The sequence below is a fragment of the Phyllobates terribilis genome, unplaced genomic scaffold, assembly GCF_046119375.1.
Source record: "Phyllobates terribilis strain yellow unplaced genomic scaffold, ASM4611937v1 Scaffold_11__3_contigs__length_659146591, whole genome shotgun sequence".
Taxonomy (NCBI): domain Eukaryota; kingdom Metazoa; phylum Chordata; class Amphibia; order Anura; family Dendrobatidae; genus Phyllobates; species Phyllobates terribilis.
This window is the reverse complement of record NW_027362771.1, coordinates 539,883,070-539,900,793: the sequence shown is the minus strand read 5'-3', so window position 1 is coordinate 539,900,793 and position 17,724 is coordinate 539,883,070. Positions and strand designations below refer to the sequence as shown.

General features: G+C 54.2%; 1 protein-coding gene across 5 annotated transcripts in view; it reads left to right on the top strand.

The window, feature by feature from the left end:
* Positions 1–17,724, top strand: part of EVI5L (ecotropic viral integration site 5 like) — a 67,197-nt gene that overhangs the window by 29,211 nt on the left and 20,262 nt on the right. For 3 of the 5 annotated variants that reach the window (XM_073653877.1, XM_073653875.1, XM_073653879.1), the window contains exons 11-12: positions 1,150–1,203; positions 1,761–1,793. In XM_073653877.1, coding sequence (XP_073509978.1) covers positions 1,150–1,203; positions 1,761–1,793 — 87 coding nt within the window. The remainder of the gene's footprint in view (positions 1–1,149; positions 1,204–1,760; positions 1,794–17,724) is intronic. The other 2 variants (XM_073653878.1, XM_073653876.1) reach the window with 1 other exon arrangement.

Here is a 17,724-nt window from a genome sequence, read left to right as displayed (position 1 = left end):
AAACAGCCCAAACGCATGATGTTGCCACCCCCATGCTTCACAGTAGGTATGATTTTCTTTGGATGCAACTCAGCATTCTTTCTCCCCCAAACACGACGAGTAGTGTTTCTACCAAACAGTTCTACTTTGGTTTCATCTGACCATATGACATTCTCCCAATACTCTTCTGGATCATCCAAACGATCTCTAGCAAACATCAGACAGGCCCGGACATGTAATGGCTTAAGCAGGGGGACACATCTGGCTCTGCAGGATCTGAGTCCCTGGCGGCGTAGTGTGTTACTGATGGTAGCCTGTGTAACGTTGGTCCCAGCTCTCTGCAGGTTATTCACTAGGTCCCCCCGTGTGGTTCTGGTATTTTTGCTCACCGTTCTTGAGAACATTTTGACCCCACGGGGTGAGATCTTGTGTGGAGCCCCAGATGGATGGAGATTATCAGTGGTCTTGTATGTCTTCCATTTTCTAATTATTGCTCCCACAGTTGATTTCTTCACACCAAGTTGCTTGCCTATTGCAGATTCAGTCTTCCCAGCCTGGTGCGGGGCTACAATTTTGTTTCTGGTGTCCTTCAACAGCTCTTTGGTCTTCACCATAGTGGAGTTTGGAGTGTGACTGTTTGAGGCTGTGGACAGGTGTCTTTTATACTGATAACAAGTTCAAACAGGTGCCAGTACTACAGGTAATGAGTGGAGGACAGAGGAGCCTCTTAAAGAAGAAGTTACAGGTCTGTGAGAGCCAGAAATCTTGCTTGTTTCTAATTGACCAAAAACTTATTTTCCACCAAAATTCGAAAAAAAATGTCTTTCCAAATCAGACAATGTGATTTTCAGGATTTGTTTTCTCATTTTGTCTCTCATAGTTGAGGTCCACCTATGATGTCAGTTACAGGCCGACCTCATCTCTTTAAGTGGGAGAACTTGCACAATTGGTGGCTGACTAAATATTTTTTTTCCCCACTGTATAAAGCTGATGTCCAGGAGATTGTTAGTATGTGGCTGCTTTACTGTGAGATTGTGCTCACTGACGTATGGGACGACACTGCACATACAGGTAGTGACTACTACTGGGGGCATTGTAAGTGAAGACCCCGCTATTCTACTCCTGCGGGTTGTTCATTGTATCTCACTTTTCTCACAATCTTTTATGCAGCGGTTACGAACCGAAAACAGACTTCTGAAGCAACGCATCGAAACACTAGAAAAGGTAAGATATGTCCAATGTCTAAAGTTATCACCCCCATCTTCTCATCTATAGATCCATTCCTTTTTTCCTATGCAGGAGGGTTAAAGATGGCTGCCTTGTTTCCTATTCTAGTACTGTAACCATGCTCCAGCACCACATATCAGTTGCAGAGGATAAAGCATGCTCCAGCACTGCACATGTCAGTTGCAGAGGATAAAGCATGCTCCAGCATCACACATGTCAGTTGCAGAGGATAAAGCATGCTCCAGCACCGCACATGTCAGTTGCAGAGGATAAAGCGTTCTCCAGCACCGCACATGTCAGTTGTAAAGGTTATCTGACGTAGTGGACATTGAGCTTATGCATTGGCAGCCATTTTTCTCTCCTCTTTGGGTAATTTCTTGCTATAGAAGTTATGTAATTTATAAAGCCTGTGCAATTCTGTCCTGCCTCTTGTAGTGCGGTGGTGGTTACCTTTTTCTTTCTCTCCCCCTCTCCTTCCTGCTCTTTCTTTGTTTCTCTCGCTCTCTGTCTCTTTATCTCGTCCTGTCCCTTCGTCTTTGTGGACCTCCTCATAGGAAAGCGCTGCGTTAGCGGACAGGCTCATCCAGGTACAGTCACCTATCTTCTTGCTTTATTTGTCTTCAGGATCATTCCTAGTCTTTTCCTGTTGTATTTTTCCTATCACATTGTAACTGAGAGGAGCTAGAGGGAGGACAGAAGGGTTGTCAGAGGAGGAAATCAAAGGGGTTATTCGCTTTTGGGTACTTTTTTTTTCTATCTCAGATGCATCTATTAGGGGCTAAAAATTAAATTTTCCTATTCAGTTCCATTATACATTCTGCACGGTTTGGCTTTTACAGGCTCTTTGTTTTCCTGTGTATTGACTGTCAGAACATGCTCACTGACCGATCCTCAGTTAACTCATTCTGCAGTCAGCAATTGACAGTGCAATATAGAGGCTAAACACTGTGTGCAGAATTGTTAGGCAAGTGAGTATTTTAACTATACCATCATTTTATGTGTATTGCTCAGTGGTGGTCAGGCTCAGCCTCCTCACCTCGGCCGTGTCTCTGAACACCTTGTACTTCTGTGTCTTGCTCAGTGGTGGTCGGGCTCAGCCTCCTCACCTCAGCCTCCTCACCTCAGCCATGTCTCTGAGCACTGAACACCTTGTATTTCTGTGTCTTGCGCAGTGGTGGTCGGGCTCAGCCTCCTCACCTCGGCCGTGTGTCTGAGCACTGAACACCTTGTACTTCTGTGTCTTGCTCAGTGGTGGTCGTGCTCAGCCTCCTCACCTTGGCCGTGTCTCTGAACACCTTGCACTTCTGTGTCTTGCTCAGTGGTGGTCGGGCTCAGCCTCCTCACCTCGGCCATGTCTCTGAGCACTGAACACCTTGTACTTCTGTGTCTTGCTCAGTGGTGGTCGTGCTCAGCCTCCTCACCTCGGCCGTGTCTCTGAACACCTTGTACTTCTGTGTCTTGCTCAGTGGTGGTCGGGCTCAGCCTCCTCACTTCGGCCGTGTCTCTGAGCACTGAACACCTTGTATTTCTGTGTCTTGCTCAGTGGTGGTCGGGCTCAGCCTCCTCACCTTGGCCATGTCTCTGAGCACCTTGTACTTCTGTGTCTTGCTCAGTGCTGGTCGGTGTCAGCCTCCTCACCTTGGCCGTGTCTCTGAGCACTGAACACCTTGTACTTCTGTGTCTTGCTCAGTGGTGGTCGGGCTCAGCCTCCTTACCTCGGCCATATCTCTGAGCACTGAACACCTTGTACTTCTGTGTCTTGCTCAGTGGTGGTCGGGCTCAGCCTCCTCACCTCGGCCATATCTCTGAGCACTGAACACCTTGTACTTCTGTGTCTTGCTCAGTGGTGGTCGGTCTCAGCCTCCTTACCTCGGCCGTGTCTCTGAGCACTGAACACCTTGTACTTCTGTGTCTTGCTCAGTGGTGGTCGGGCTCAGCCTCCTTACCTCGGCCATATCTCTGAGCACTGAACAACTTGTACTTCTGTGTCTTGCTCAGTGGTGGTCGGGCTCAGCCTCCTCACCTCAGCCGTGTCTCTGAGCACTGAACACCTTGTACTTCTGTGTCTTGCTCAGTGGTGGTCGGTCTTAGCCTCCTCACCTCGGCCGTGTCTCTGAGCACTGAACACCTTGTACTTCTGGGCCTCCAGGGAGGCTGCAGCTCTGGAATATGACAGCACTGGAGGATAATGGCTTCCTGGTCGCTTCACGTTTGATTCTTCTCAAATCTTTTGCAGATAATCGGCGTCTTTTTTTTTTTCCAACACATAATGTATTTTTGTATTTTGCTCCCTGCTGACTATTTGCAGTAAAACCTTTGATGGTTCTGTGATCGCCCCAATATCTTGGCAATTTCCAGACTGCTGCTCCTTCTGTAAGACTTTTACCCGATTCTGAAAAGTCAAAATTGTTAAATCTCTTTAATCTGCCTCCTCATTGGGGGACACAGGACCATGGGTGTTATGCTGCTGTCCACTAGGAGGCGACACTATGCATAATCTGAAAAAGATTAACCGTGGCTCCTCCTCTGCAGTATACACCCCTGGACGGCATCAGCCTTCTCCAGTTTTTGCTTAGTGTCGCATAGGAGGCACACCTAAAACTTTTACTCCGTTTTCATCGACCGGATTACAGATGAAGAAAAGTGGGTTTACTGCGAGACTCCCGGCATGGCTCCTTCCTCGGCCCCTTATTATGGGGTGCACGGTTGAAGTCGAGATGGCTATTCCCCATGTCGCTCCTTCCCCAGACCCTCGGGTGCTGGTTCGAAGTCAAGACCCCCCTCCTTCCCCAATTCCTTTTGGTTTCTGGGTTGAGGTCGAGGCGAGGACATAGCCCCCTGATGGTGACAACAGCACTTCCCTAATCCCCCCCCCCCGGGGGGTATTAGGTTGAAACGCCTGAGGTAGGGCCTGTACAGGCAGCTCCCAGCTGCCAGCACACTACGGCTGAATCCAGGGACCCCAGCCCTGCTGCAGGCTCCTGGCGGGGCCGGGGGGAGTGCAGGCAGAACAATACAGAGACACAGGCCTCCCTGCGCCCTGTTTCTGCGGCAACACCAGCTCTACGGTGCCTCAGGGGGACTTTTCACAGGGCCCCCCCCTTTCCGCTTATACCCCACTGCTATCCTGCCTTTAAATCCGGGGGTGTCTGGTTCATATCCGGCCCCCTCCCGGACTTCCGTGCCGGCCTGCAGTCCCTTTGGGCATCAGGCATCTAATTTAGGCCGCCACCTCCTCTCCCCGGTCCACCCCCCCCGGATGACAAATATGACACTCTACAGTGTCATAGAGGGGGCGGATCGAGACTGAAAGGGCGCGATTTCACAGTTCTGCCGCCCTTTTCAGCTCTCCGCCCCCCTTCTTTCTTAACTTTACTCCGGCGGCCATTATCTGCTGCAGGATAAGGGAAGACCAGCCAGTCTCCGGGGGGCACAGGACTGTGGATCTTCGGCGCTGAACCTAGGGGCACACTGGTGGGATAAGATCACAGCTGGAGTTCTTACTCGGCTGTGAGTCCATTATTCCTTATACGCTCCTCTGCAAGCCACCCCTGTAGGCCCCTCTGCATAGCCACCCCACTGCACTATGCCAGGCTCAAGGTCCAAGAGAACCAGGCAGGACTGCTATTATGCACTCTGTACAGCCTGGAGTTATACTCTCCAAAGTGGCAGCACTTACCCGCACTGCCAGGACTGCATCCAGACTACTGTGCCAGAGCCCCAAGAAGCCCCTGCCAATGCTTCGGTGTCTAATGCCACGCCGGAATGGGTCACTCAGATGTCGCAATCTATGACGCAGTCTATAGATAACCTAACCTCCACATTGCTTCAGGCTCTGCAGAGTCATGCCTCGGCTATGAATGCTACCCAGCAAAGGGAAGGCTCGACTCAGGGACATGACGACCCGGGCTCATCCACGTCTAGGTCAGGACGCAAGCGGACCCACAGGTCACATTCATCTGCATCATCCCATAGCACACGGTCATCCCCTTCTAGGGAGAGACACCGTAGTTCCAGGGCATCTAGACCGTCCCCTACCAGGGACAGATATTGCAGTTCTCCGCAGCGATCCCCGACCAGAGAAGGCCTCCACCCTGGTTCACCCAGCAGGAGACTCCTTAGCGATACACAGGATTCGGAAGGCATCTGTGATTCCGACTGAGACAAGGAAGCTGAAGGGTCTCTGATCCCAATCCCCCCTAGCAATACAGCGCTAGTTGAGGACGTAATCTCGTCCATCCATCGGGTGCTGGACATTTCTGATCGACCCCCGGAGGCACCACAACACAAGATTTCCTTTGAAGGAGTTCTGAAACCGACTAAGGTCTTATTTGACCACCTAGAGTTTAACTCAATCCTTAAAAAGCAGTTCTCACAGCCGGAGAAGAAGTTTACCAATCGCAAATATCTGGAGTACCCCTTCCCACAGGAGACCACCAAGGAATGGACAGATCCACCCGAAGTGGATCCCCCAGTCTCTAGGCTAGCAGGCTAGCAGCACAATCACTCCTTTCACTGCCAGATAGCTCAACCCTCAGGGACACAGCAGACCGGCAGGTAGAACGCATGGCTCGTTCAATTTTCGAGGCCGCAGGGGCCTCCCTCGCTCCCGCGTTCACTTCAGTTTGGGCTGCCAAGGCCATCCTGGCTTGGGCCCAAAACTTACAAGTTGGCCTCCAAGTATCTGCTCCTGAGCTCTCGGACCAAGCGGTTCAAATTGCAGTTGTAGCAGATTACATGCTTCATGCAGCTCCGGATTCTGCAAGGGGTGCAGCGAGGATAGCATCAAACGCCATCACGATTCGGCATATCCTCTGGCTGCGGGAATGGAAAGCAAACGCCGCCTCAAAGAAGTCCCTCATGCACCTCCCGTACCTCAGTGATCGACTTTTTGGTGAACAGTTGGACACGATGATATCCAACGCCATCGGGGGTAAGAGTACTGTGATGAAAGCCGGCCGGTGGGTGCAGCTCTCTGGAATGTGATGAAAGCCGGCCGGTGGGTGCAGCTCTCTGGCGCCCCCTTACCTCTCAGGTCAGTCAAGGTACTGCACCTAGAGAAAGTAGTGCCAGGAAGCTGCAACCAGCGCAGGGAACACGGTAGTGTGTTATCCCTTCAACGTCACTAAACCGTAACGTCACTACACAGCACAACTCGCTAGCGCCCTCTTAGCCTCAGGTCAGTCAAGGAACTGCACCTAGGATAAGCGGTCGCCAGGGAGACTGTCCTGTAACCTACTGGGTATCGGGGCCCTCTGTAGTGAGGGCGGTATATATATCTTCCTTGGCCGCGCCAGGAATATATATATCTGAACCTCCGACCGTCACTACCAGCCTTCCCCAATCCCCAGTTGGTATGCTGCCACCAGTCCCTATTTTAGATATACGCCCAGTCCGTGAATGGGCCTATATCGGGTCAGGAACCAACCCTGGGTAGCGTTTTTGGCTTGAGCCGAGCTCACACGGACGTGCGTTCGTTATGCAGAATAAAAGGCAGGCCCACAATTACTTGAGGTAATTGATTATAATAATACACTAGATACACGATATACAACTAAATATACACAGGTATAAGGTCAGGCTAAACTATACAACAATGGAATACAACACACAGAATCACCACAGCATATCAGTTACCGGTTTCTTGATTTTCTTGTGACGCAGGGAGAGGATTCTGCGGTCGCAGGCACGGTTCTTTGTTACAGGCTGAGGCCTACCACCGCATGGTCAAACTGCTCCTCCCCTTGGTGGCCTCAGCTGGTGCTCAGATGTTCAGCACCCCACTCTTGGGTCAAGACTGACTTGTCTCTTGTCTGTCCTGCTATCTTACCTGCCCCGTCCCGCCCACTGCTGGTGAGGTCAGCTGGCTCAGTCTCCACCCTCAGGTCTAACTTCGATCAGAAGCCCAAATTCTATGGAACCCAATAACTTCTTCTGGGATGGTCTCATGATACCCCCAGGGGTTCCCATGGATTCGGGCCGCCGTAACCGACCTTTTGATATCAATTATGATACCATACGGTCCTCAGGAATGGCTCCGCGCTATATCTTGGCTTCCAGAGCACGTACAAACGTCTACCGCGGAGGCTTGTGTGCGCAATGGCTCCGGGACGCCGTGATATTTTTTTATTGGCCCATCCCATGCAACATGCGTGTACTTTTCATGTTTCTATATCTTATGCCTCCATGCTTGTGACAGACAAAGAAACTAGTCCTATGGGACAAATGGTCAGGTACAGATAGACGAAGCACCCCCCCCTGCTGGCTGTGTTTCCTCTCGAAGTCTTTGAAGCTCCTAGCATTCAAGTGTTAAGTAGGCTTCTTATCTTACAGGAGCCTGGATGGGGGGAAACTATCTAGTTGACGTTTTAACAGAAGGTCCCAAGGGTGGGGGCTGCTGAAGTGTGGCCATCCCTGGATATGATTTATCATTACCAAGATGGCGGCTACAGGTTCATCACACCTCCCCCTATACGAGGGCGCGAGGGGGTAGCACATTCCTGTGTTCCCCCGTGCGTCCTTCTGCACCCTCCCCTTGCCGGGATAACCCGTCAGCGTTACCGTGGTCACGGCCTCTTCTGTGGCGAATGGAGAAGTGGTACTGCTGGAGAGCGAGGCTCCAGCGTAGCAACCTGCCATTCGACCCAGAGACCGTGTGTAACCAGCTGAGGGGGTTGTGGTCCGTCTCCACGGTGAAATGGCTCCCGTACAAGTAGGGCTGCAGACGCTGCAGGGCCCATACAATTGCCAGGCATTCTTTTTCCACCGTGGAGTAAGCCACCTCCCGGGGCAGTAGCTTCCTGCTCAGGTACAAGACAGGATGTTCCTGGCCTGTCGTGTTGACCTGACTTAGCACAGCACCGAGGCCAAAGTCACTGGCGTCGGTCTGTACCACAAACGGCCGGTCGAAGTCGGCAGCTTGCAGTACAGGGGAGCTACTTAGGGCGGCCTTGAGTGCCCCGAAAGCTGTCTCGCAGGCGACTGTCCAGTCGACTGCGACGGGCAGCTTCTTCTTGGTGAGGTCCGTCAGGGGCTTGGCCAGGGTGCTATAGTGTGGGACGAACCTCCTATAGTACCCGGCGGTCCCCAAGAAGGACATCACCTGCCTTTTGGTCCTAGGAGTGGGCCAGGATGCGATGGCATCCACTTTCCCTGGTTCTGGCTTCAGAACCCCCCCGCCTACCCGGTGACCCAGGTAGAGGACCTCACTCATGCCCAGCTGGCACTTTTCCGGCTTGATGGTCAAGCCTGCCCGGTGGATCCGACCGAGCACCTGCCGCAGGTGCTCTAGGTGATCCTCCCAAGTGGGACTGAAGACTGCAATATCGTCCAAGTACGCAGCCGCGTACCCTTCAAGTCCCTCAAGCAGCGTATTGACCATCCGCTGAAAAGTGGCAGGGGCATTCTTCATGCCGAATGGCATCACTGTGGACTCGTACAGTCCAAAAGGGGTGATAAAGGCAGAGCGTTCCCTTGCCGCGGGGGTCAGAGGAATCTGCCAGTACCCCCGGCTCAGATCCATGATGGTCAGGTACTTAGCCCCGGCCATCCGATCGAGCAGGTCATCGATGCGTGGTATGGGGAACGCATCGGTGGCCGTTACAGCGTTGAGCCCCCGGTAGTCCACGCAGAACCGTGTAGTTCGGTCCTTCTTTGGTACGAGGACTACAGGCGAGGCCCACGCGCTGCTGGATGCCTGGATCACCCCCAGCTTCAGCATCTCGTCTATCTCTTGGCGCATGTTTCCCTGCACCTCGAAAGAGACCCGATATGCTGAACGCCGGATCGGCGGGTGATCGCCAGTGTCCACGTCGTGGACAGCCATCTCAGTCCTTCCGGGCAGGCTGCTGAACAGCCCCCGGAAGGGGTGCAGGGTGGTCCCCAGCTGGGACCGTTGGTCCTCCGTGAGCTGGTGGCCAACCCCCACATCCTCGATGGACCCACCCGCCTTGGCTTGGGTGAGCAGATCCAGGAGGGTTTCTACCTCTCCTTCCTCGGGAAGGTTGCACACTGGGTGGGCAGTCGCTTCCCGCTCATGATGAGCCTTCATCATGTTCACGTGGAAGGCCTTCCTCCTTCCACGGGCGTGATCCAGGGTGACCAGATAGGTGACGGCATTGAGTTTCTGGTGCACGAAGTAGGGACCTTCCCAGGCTGCCTGAAGCTTGTTCTGTGGTACGGGGACCAGTACCCACACCTTTTGACCCACCTGGTAGGTCCTCTCACAAGCATTCTGGTCGTACCACCGCTTCTGGTCGGCCTGGGCCTGGGCCATATTGTCCTGCACCAGCTTTGCCAAGGCCATCATCCTGTCCCGGTGGCGCACGACATACTCGATGACCGACACCTCGGGGGTGGCCAAATCCCCTTCCCATGCTTCCTTCACCAGAGCCAGGGGGCCCCGTACCCGTCGCCCGTACAGGAGCTCAAAGGGGGAGAACCCCGTTGAGGCCTGCGGAACCTCCCGGTAAGCAAATAGGAGGTGTGGGAGGTAACGCTCCCAGTCTCTCCCGTGGGAGTCGACCAACATCTTAAGCATCTGCTTTAAGGTGCCATTGAACCGCTCACACAGGCCATTAGTCTGTGGGTGATACGGGCTGGCCACCAGATGTTGCACCTGCATTTGCTTACAGAGGGACTCCATCAGCCGCGACATGAACTGGGTCCCTCGGTCGGTGAGCATTTCTTGGGGGAAACCCACTCTGGAGAAGATCTCCAGTAAGGCGGTAGCCACCTTGTCGGCCCGAATGGACGACAAAGCTACCGCTTCCGGGTACCGGGTGGCATAGTCCACTACCGTGAGTATGAAGCATTTCCCGGAGTGGCTGGGAGTGGACAGAGGTCCAATAAGATCCACAGCGACCCTCGAGAAAGGCTCTTCGATGATTGGCAGAGTTACCAGTGGGGCTTTGGGGCGCGGCCCCGCCTTCCCCACCCTCTGACAGGTGTCACACGAACGGCAGTAGGCACCCACCGCGGCTCCCATCCCAGGCCAGTAGAAATGCTGAGCTATCCTGGCCTTGGTTTTAGCGATCCCTAGGTGTCCGGCCATCGGAATCTCGTGTGCGATCCGCAACAATTCCGCCCTGAACGGATAGGGTACCACTAACTGTCGGTCCCTGGGCCACGCCTCCGGTGAACCCTGCTGGACCGTTACCCGGTACAGCCGTCCCTGGTCCCAGACCACACGCTCGCAGTCTGACTCCATGGGAGGCTGTGCCGCCTGTTCCTTGAGAGCTTTCAGGCTGTCGTCTGCTTCCAACGCAGCCTGAAATTCCTGACTTGATGTGGCCAGAATCGACGAAACTGCCACATCCTCCGTCAGCCCCTCCGGGCATGTCACCTGGCCGCTGTCTGACCCGGCAGACACTTGGTCAGAAGTGGGGAAGCCGTCGGACCTCTGCAAGGCTCCTTGGGCTCCGGCGCTCCCACTCCTGGTGACAGCGGCTATGACCGCTGTGACCGTGGGTAGTGCCTGCTTCCCCTCTGTTTCTGACCAAGCCGCCCGATCAGGCAGGCTTCCTAGGCCTTTGGACATCTCGGATGTGGGGAACTCCTGCCCTGGGGTCTTACCTGGCGGCTCCTCTCTTGGGACACCCCCACCTCCCATGGCCTGTTCCTCCCCCTGCAGTGGGCCTATACTCAGCAGCCTGGATACCCCTGGGAGCCCTACACTGCCGGTAGCTGCCCCCCTCTCCATCCCTGAGCTTCCCTCTACAGAATCCTGCCCGCCCCCTCCCTCACCGGAGGACAAGAGGTCACGGCACGCCGGCTGAGCACCTCTGCGGGCATCCCCACACTCCCCACCTGCTTTCACTAACCCTGTTTGTGTTGTGTCTGTGCAGGTGTTACCCTCAGGTTTCACTCCCTCCTCCTCAGCAGGACACACACTACATACAACATGGTTGGCATTAGCAGCAGACAAATCAATACACTCTTGGGGGGCCGAACTTGGGGGTTCAGAGGGTACATACTGCGATACTAGACGCCCCAAGTCGGTCCCTAATAAAACATTTGCGGGAATATTTGGCGTTACTCCCACCTCCCGCATCCCCCTTCCGGCACCCCAGTCCAAATACACCATGGCAACGGGAAGTGCCGGCTCCACGCCTCCAACCCCGGAGACGGAAAGAGTCTTTCCTGGTACCAAGTCCTGGGGGGACACCACCTCAGGCCGTACCAGTGTTCGTTCAGCGCCCGTGTCCCGCAGTCCCATGACCGCAGAACGGCCTATGGTGACGGGTTGGATGTTGTCCAGGGACCTACCACCACCCCCTCCCACACACAAAACATTGGGCGCTCTCTGGGACTGGGATGGGGTCTTTTGGCGCTGGGGACACTCAGCCCTAAAGTGTCCTGGTTTGTTGCATAGATGACAACGTCTTACGTCTGGTCCTTGCCTGGAGAGGGCAACAGGGGGATACACCCCTTGTGTTCTAGGGGCCGGGGAAACAGGGGCATGACTGGGCTTACCCCCTCTCCAGGTGCTGCTGGCAGACTTCTTCAGCTCAGGCGCCCTGTTATTGGCATACTCGTCTGCCAGGGCGGCTGTAGCAGAAGCCCCTGTTGGTTTTCGGTCACGGAGGAACTGTCGGAGGTCCTCTGGGCAGTTCCACAAGAACTGCTCCGTGACGAACAGTTCCTGGACCTCCTGGCGGGTAGTAAGCGCTAGACCCGAGGTCCAGTGCTCTGCGGCTCTCAACAGCGCCCGCATATGATCGGTCCAGGTGTCCTTGGGGCCACGCAGCAGGCTCCGGAACTTCTGGCGGTACGACTCGGGAGTGAGGTTGTACTGCCGGATCAGGGCCCGCTTGATGCAGTCGTAGTTCTGTACCTCCCCGGCAGGTAAGTCCCCCAAGGCATCCAGGGACTTACCCCTCAAACGGGGGGTCAGGTATCTGGCCCACTGATCCCGGGCCAGATGGTGCTGAAGACAGGTCCGTTCAAATGCCACCAGAAAGGAGTCCAGGTCCCCATCCTTCTCCAGTAGAGGGAAGTCCTCAGCTCGGACTTTGGACGACTTGGTCTCCTGATGGGTTGGTTGCTCTAGCGGAAGCCCCCGCTGGGCCAGGTCCAGTTGGTGCTGGCGCTCCGCAGCTCGCTCTGCACGCTCTGCAGCTTCACGCTCCGCAGCCTCCCGGCGCTCTGCAGCCCGCTCTGCACGCTCCGCAGCCTCCCGACGCTCCGCAGCTTCGCGCTCCTCCTCCGCTGCCTTCTCTGATGCTGCCAGGAGGGTTTTGTAGACGGCATCGCCATGAGACTGGAGACTTGCCATAGCCGCTTGTAAAAGGGCTTGTGATCTGGACAGGCTGGGCTGGGTAGGTGGTGGGCAGCCCACTGCGGGACCGTATACTGGGGACTGGCTCCCTGAGGTGCCCGGGCTGGACTCCTCCTCGCCATGAGTAACAATGTCCTCCCCTCCTGCCACACGGACCGTAGCATTAGCCTCTTGCAGGGTCTTGCTCCTGGTGCCGTCTGCCATCTTGGTAACCGACACCGCTGCAACCCTGAGTTTGCACACACCTTGTTATACTTTTAGCCTGACCGTCTAACGTTGGGCTGACCTTAAGACTCCAGCAGTGGAAGTTACCACTGGCAGTCTTTAGTGCCTGGGAGTAGGGGTCCCACAACACTATTATTCTGCAATCCCACCGCTGCCACCAATGTGATGAAAGCCGGCCGGTGGGTGCAGCTCTCTGGAATGTGATGAAAGCCGGCCGGTGGGTGCAGCTCTCTGGCGCCCCCTTACCTCTCAGGTCAGTCAAGGTACTGCACCTAGAGAAAGTAGTGCCAGGAAGCTGCAACCAGCGCAGGGAACACGGTAGTGTGTTATCCCTTCAACGTCACTAAACCGTAACGTCACTACACAGCACAACTCGCTAGCGCCCTCTTAGCCTCAGGTCAGTCAAGGAACTGCACCTAGGATAAGCGGTCGCCAGGGAGACTGTCCTGTAACCTACTGGGTATCGGGGCCCTCTGTAGTGAGGGCGGTATATATATCTTCCTTGGCCGCGCCAGGAATATATATATCTGAACCTCCGACCGTCACTACCAGCCTTCCCCAATCCCCAGTTGGTATGCTGCCACCAGTCCCTATTTTAGATATACGCCCAGTCCGTGAATGGGCCTATATCGGGTCAGGAACCAACCCTGGGTAGCGTTTTTGGCTTGAGCCGAGCTCACACGGACGTGCGTTCGTTATGCAGAATAAAAGGCAGGCCCACAATTACTTGAGGTAATTGATTATAATAATACACTAGATACACGATATACAACTAAATATACACAGGTATAAGGTCAGGCTAAACTATACAACAATGGAATACAACACACAGAATCACCACAGCATATCAGTTACCGGTTTCTTGATTTTCTTGTGACGCAGGGAGAGGATTCTGCGGTCGCAGGCACGGTTCTTTGTTACAGGCTGAGGCCTACCACCGCATGGTCAAACTGCTCCTCCCCTTGGTGGCCTCAGCTGGTGCTCAGATGTTCAGCACCCCACTCTTGGGTCAAGACTGACTTGTCTCTTGTCTGTCCTGCTATCTTACCTGCCCCGTCCCGCCCACTGCTGGTGAGGTCAGCTGGCTCAGTCTCCACCCTCAGGTCTAACTTCGATCAGAAGCCCAAATTCTATGGAACCCAATAACTTCTTCTGGGATGGTCTCATGATACCCCCAGGGGTTCCCATGGATTCGGGCCGCCGTAACCGACCTTTTGATATCAATTATGATACCATACGGTCCTCAGGAATGGCTCCGCGCTATATCTTGGCTTCCAGAGCACGTACAAACGTCTACCGCGGAGGCTTGTGTGCGCAATGGCTCCGGGACGCCGTGATATTTTTTTATTGGCCCATCCCATGCAACATGCGTGTACTTTTCATGTTTCTATATCTTATGCCTCCATGCTTGTGACAGACAAAGAAACTAGTCCTATGGGACAAATGGTCAGGTACAGATAGACGAAGCACCCCCCCCTGCTGGCTGTGTTTCCTCTCGAAGTCTTTGAAGCTCCTAGCATTCAAGTGTTAAGTAGGCTTCTTATCTTACAGGAGCCTGGATGGGGGGAAACTATCTAGTTGACGTTTTAACAGAAGGTCCCAAGGGTGGGGGCTGCTGAAGTGTGGCCATCCCTGGATATGATTTATCATTACCAAGATGGCGGCTACAGGTTCATCACAAGTACCTCTCTCCCCCAACTGAAACCCAAACGCACTTAACCAAAGAAGCGTAACCAAACTCGATTCCGATCCTTCCGGAACTCTTCGGGCTGGTCCGTCTCACGGCCAGCACAAAATAGCAACCGCTCTCTACGCAGGGACAACTTGCGGTCGACGCAAAAGTCAGACAAGACCTGGCAGTCAAAGGCAGGCCAGTCAAAGTTTAAAGGAGGAAAATCTCAGACTTCCTCCTCATCATGACTCACGGACTCCGGAAGACACCCCACCTGTAGGCGGCCGACTTTTGCTCTTTCATCAAGTCTGGCTGTCTATTACAGAAGACAGGTGGGCCAGGGAACTAGTGTCTTCGGGATACAAGATAGAGTTCACTTCCAACCCACCAAACAGACTCTTTCTTTCTGTTCCCCCAAAACCGCCAGACAAGGCTTGTGTCTTCCGCCAAGCTGTCTTCTCACTTCTTCAAGCAGGAGTCATGGTACCGGTCCCCACGGCCGAGCACTTCCGAGGGTTCTACTCCAATTTATTCGTAGTCCCCAAGAAAGGAGGCGGCGTACGGCCCATACTGGACCTAAAACAGCTCAACAAATATGTACGGGTACGTCACTTCCGCATGGAGTCCCTTCGGTCCATCATTGTGTCCATGGAAAAGGGAGAATTTCCCTCCTCCATAGACTTACAAGACGCATACCTGCATATACCAATTGCACCCGCCCATCAGAGATTTCTCAGGTTCGCAATCGACCAGGACCACTACCAGTTCGTGGCTCTCCCGTTCGGACTCGCCACGGCTCCCAGAGTGTTTACCAAAGTCATGGCAGCCACCATGGACGTCCTGCACTCCAGAGGCATAGTAGTCGTTCCATACCTGGACGATCTCCTTATCAAGGCTCCCACCTTCAAGGACTGCGAGCTCAGTGTCTCAATCACAATCGACATTCTGAGTCGCCTAGGCTGGTTAGTCAACCTACAGAAGTCATCACCAACCCCGAGTCAGTCTTTGACCTTCCTGGGAATGTTATTCAACACCTTCAGGGGTCTAGTGCTCCTTCCCAAGGGCAAGGCACTGCCTCTCCGTCTAGGAGTTTGCACTCTCCTCAGCAAACCCCCTCGATCTCTCCGGTTTTTCATGAGAGTCCTCGGCAGGATGGTGGCCGCAATAGAAGCGGTCCCATTTGCCCAGCTTCACCTCAGGCCTCTCCAACTAGCCATCCTCAAGTCATGGGACAGGAACCCTTTTTCTCTTGACAGGGAGTTCCAGCTGACGTTGTCAACCAGGAGGTCCCTGCACTGGTGGCTCAAGCCAACCTCACTAACAAAGGGGAAATACTTTTTCACGGGTCAATGGAAGGTTCTGACCACTGACGCGAGCCTGACTGGTTGGGGTGCGGTACACCTACACCACAGAGCACAGGGCAAGTGGTCCCCAGCGGAAGCGACCATGCCCATCAACATCTTGGAAATTCGTGCCATCCTCCTGGCATTGAGAGACTTCCATCACTTACTGGCAGCCTCTCACATCAGAGTACAGTCGGACAATGCTACGGCTGTGGCATATGTGAATCACCAAGGGGGGACCCGCAGTGCCCAGGCGATGCGAGAAGTGACACACATTCTCCACTGGGTGGAAGACACAGGTTCAGTTCTCTCTGCGGTCCACATTCCGGGTGTGGACAACTGGGAAGCAGACTTCCTCAGCCGGCAAGGAATGGACTCGGGAGAGTGGTCTCTCCATCCCGAAGTTTTTAGACAGATCTGCCATCGCTGGGGGACTCCGGACGTAGACCTAATGGCATCCCACTTCAATGCCAAGGTCTCCAACTTCATGGCCAGAACTCACAACCCATGGGCGCTAGGAGCGGACGCCCTGGTTCAGGACTGGACCCAGTTCCAGCTCCTGTACATTTTTCCACCTCTCCCCCTGATATGCAGAGTGGTGAGGAAGATCAAGCAAGAGGGAGTTCCAACCATCCTAATCGCACCGGACTGGCCCAGACGTACATGGTACGCCGACATCATACAGTTCACAGCAGACGTCCCCTGGCGTCTCCCCGACCGCCCGGATCTTCTGTCACAAGGCCCGTTCTACCACCAGAACTCAGGGGCCCTCAATTTGACGGCGTGGCCATTGAGACCTGGGTTCTAACCCAGTCAGGGTTCTCGCCTGACGTCATTGGAACCATGATCAGGGCATGGAAGCCAACCTCTGCTAAGATTTATTACCGTACCTGGAAAGCCTTCTTTACCTGGTGCGAATCTCATGGCCAGACCCCATTCCCTTATTCCCTCCCCAGGGTACTTGGGTTTCTCCAATCGGGCCTGGAGGCCAGACTGTCCCTGGCCTCCCTTAAGAGCCAGGTGTCAGCTCTCTCAGTGCTTTTTCAGAGGTGCATTGCTAACAAGCCGCAAGTAAGGACATTTCTTCAAGGGGTTTCCTGATTGGTTCCTCCCTACAGACGACCACTAGAAACGTGGGATCTCAACCTGGTCCTGACAGCATTGCAGGAAACACCCTTTGAACCCCTTAGGGAAGTCCTTCTCCGTCTTCTATCCCAGAAAGTGGTTTTCCTGGTCGCAATCACCTCGCTACGCAGGGTGTCTAAACTGACTGCACTCTCCTGCAGACGGCCCTTCCTGGCTTTTTACCAGGACAAGGTAGTTCTCCGTACGGTCCCATCCTTCCTTCCGAAGGTTGTGTCCAACTTCCACCTCAATGAGGAAATTTCACTGCCATCCCTCTGTTCGGTCCCGGTTCATAGAGTGGAGAAGGCTCTGCATACGCTTGACCTTGTCAGGGCATTGCGTATCTATGTGTCTAGGACTGCGCCCTTCCGGGAGTCTGATTCTCTTTTCCTTCTTCCGGAAGGTGGCCGCAAGGGTCTACCAGCTTCCAAAGCTACCCTTGCCAGGTGGATCAAATCCACCATACAAGAGGCCTACCGCCTCAAAAATTCTCCTCTTCCAGCAGGTATTACCGCACACTCTACACGTGCGGTAGGGGCCTCCTGGGCCTTTCGGCACCAGGCTTCGACACAACAAGTGTGTAAGGCAGCCACCTGGACTAGCCTACACACGTTTACCAAACACTACAGGGTTCATACTCAGTCCTCAGCAGACGCGAGCCTGGGTAGACGTGTTCTGCAGGCGGCGGTACCCCAATTATAGGGGCCTGTCTACACAATATTCGTCCATTGCTTCCTACCCAGGGACTCTTTTGGGACGTCCCATGGTCCTGTGTCCCCCAATGAGGCGACAGAGTAAAGGAGATTTTTGTGTACTCACTGTAAAATCTCTTTCTCTTAGCCTCTAATTGGGGGACACAGCTCCCACCCTGTCGC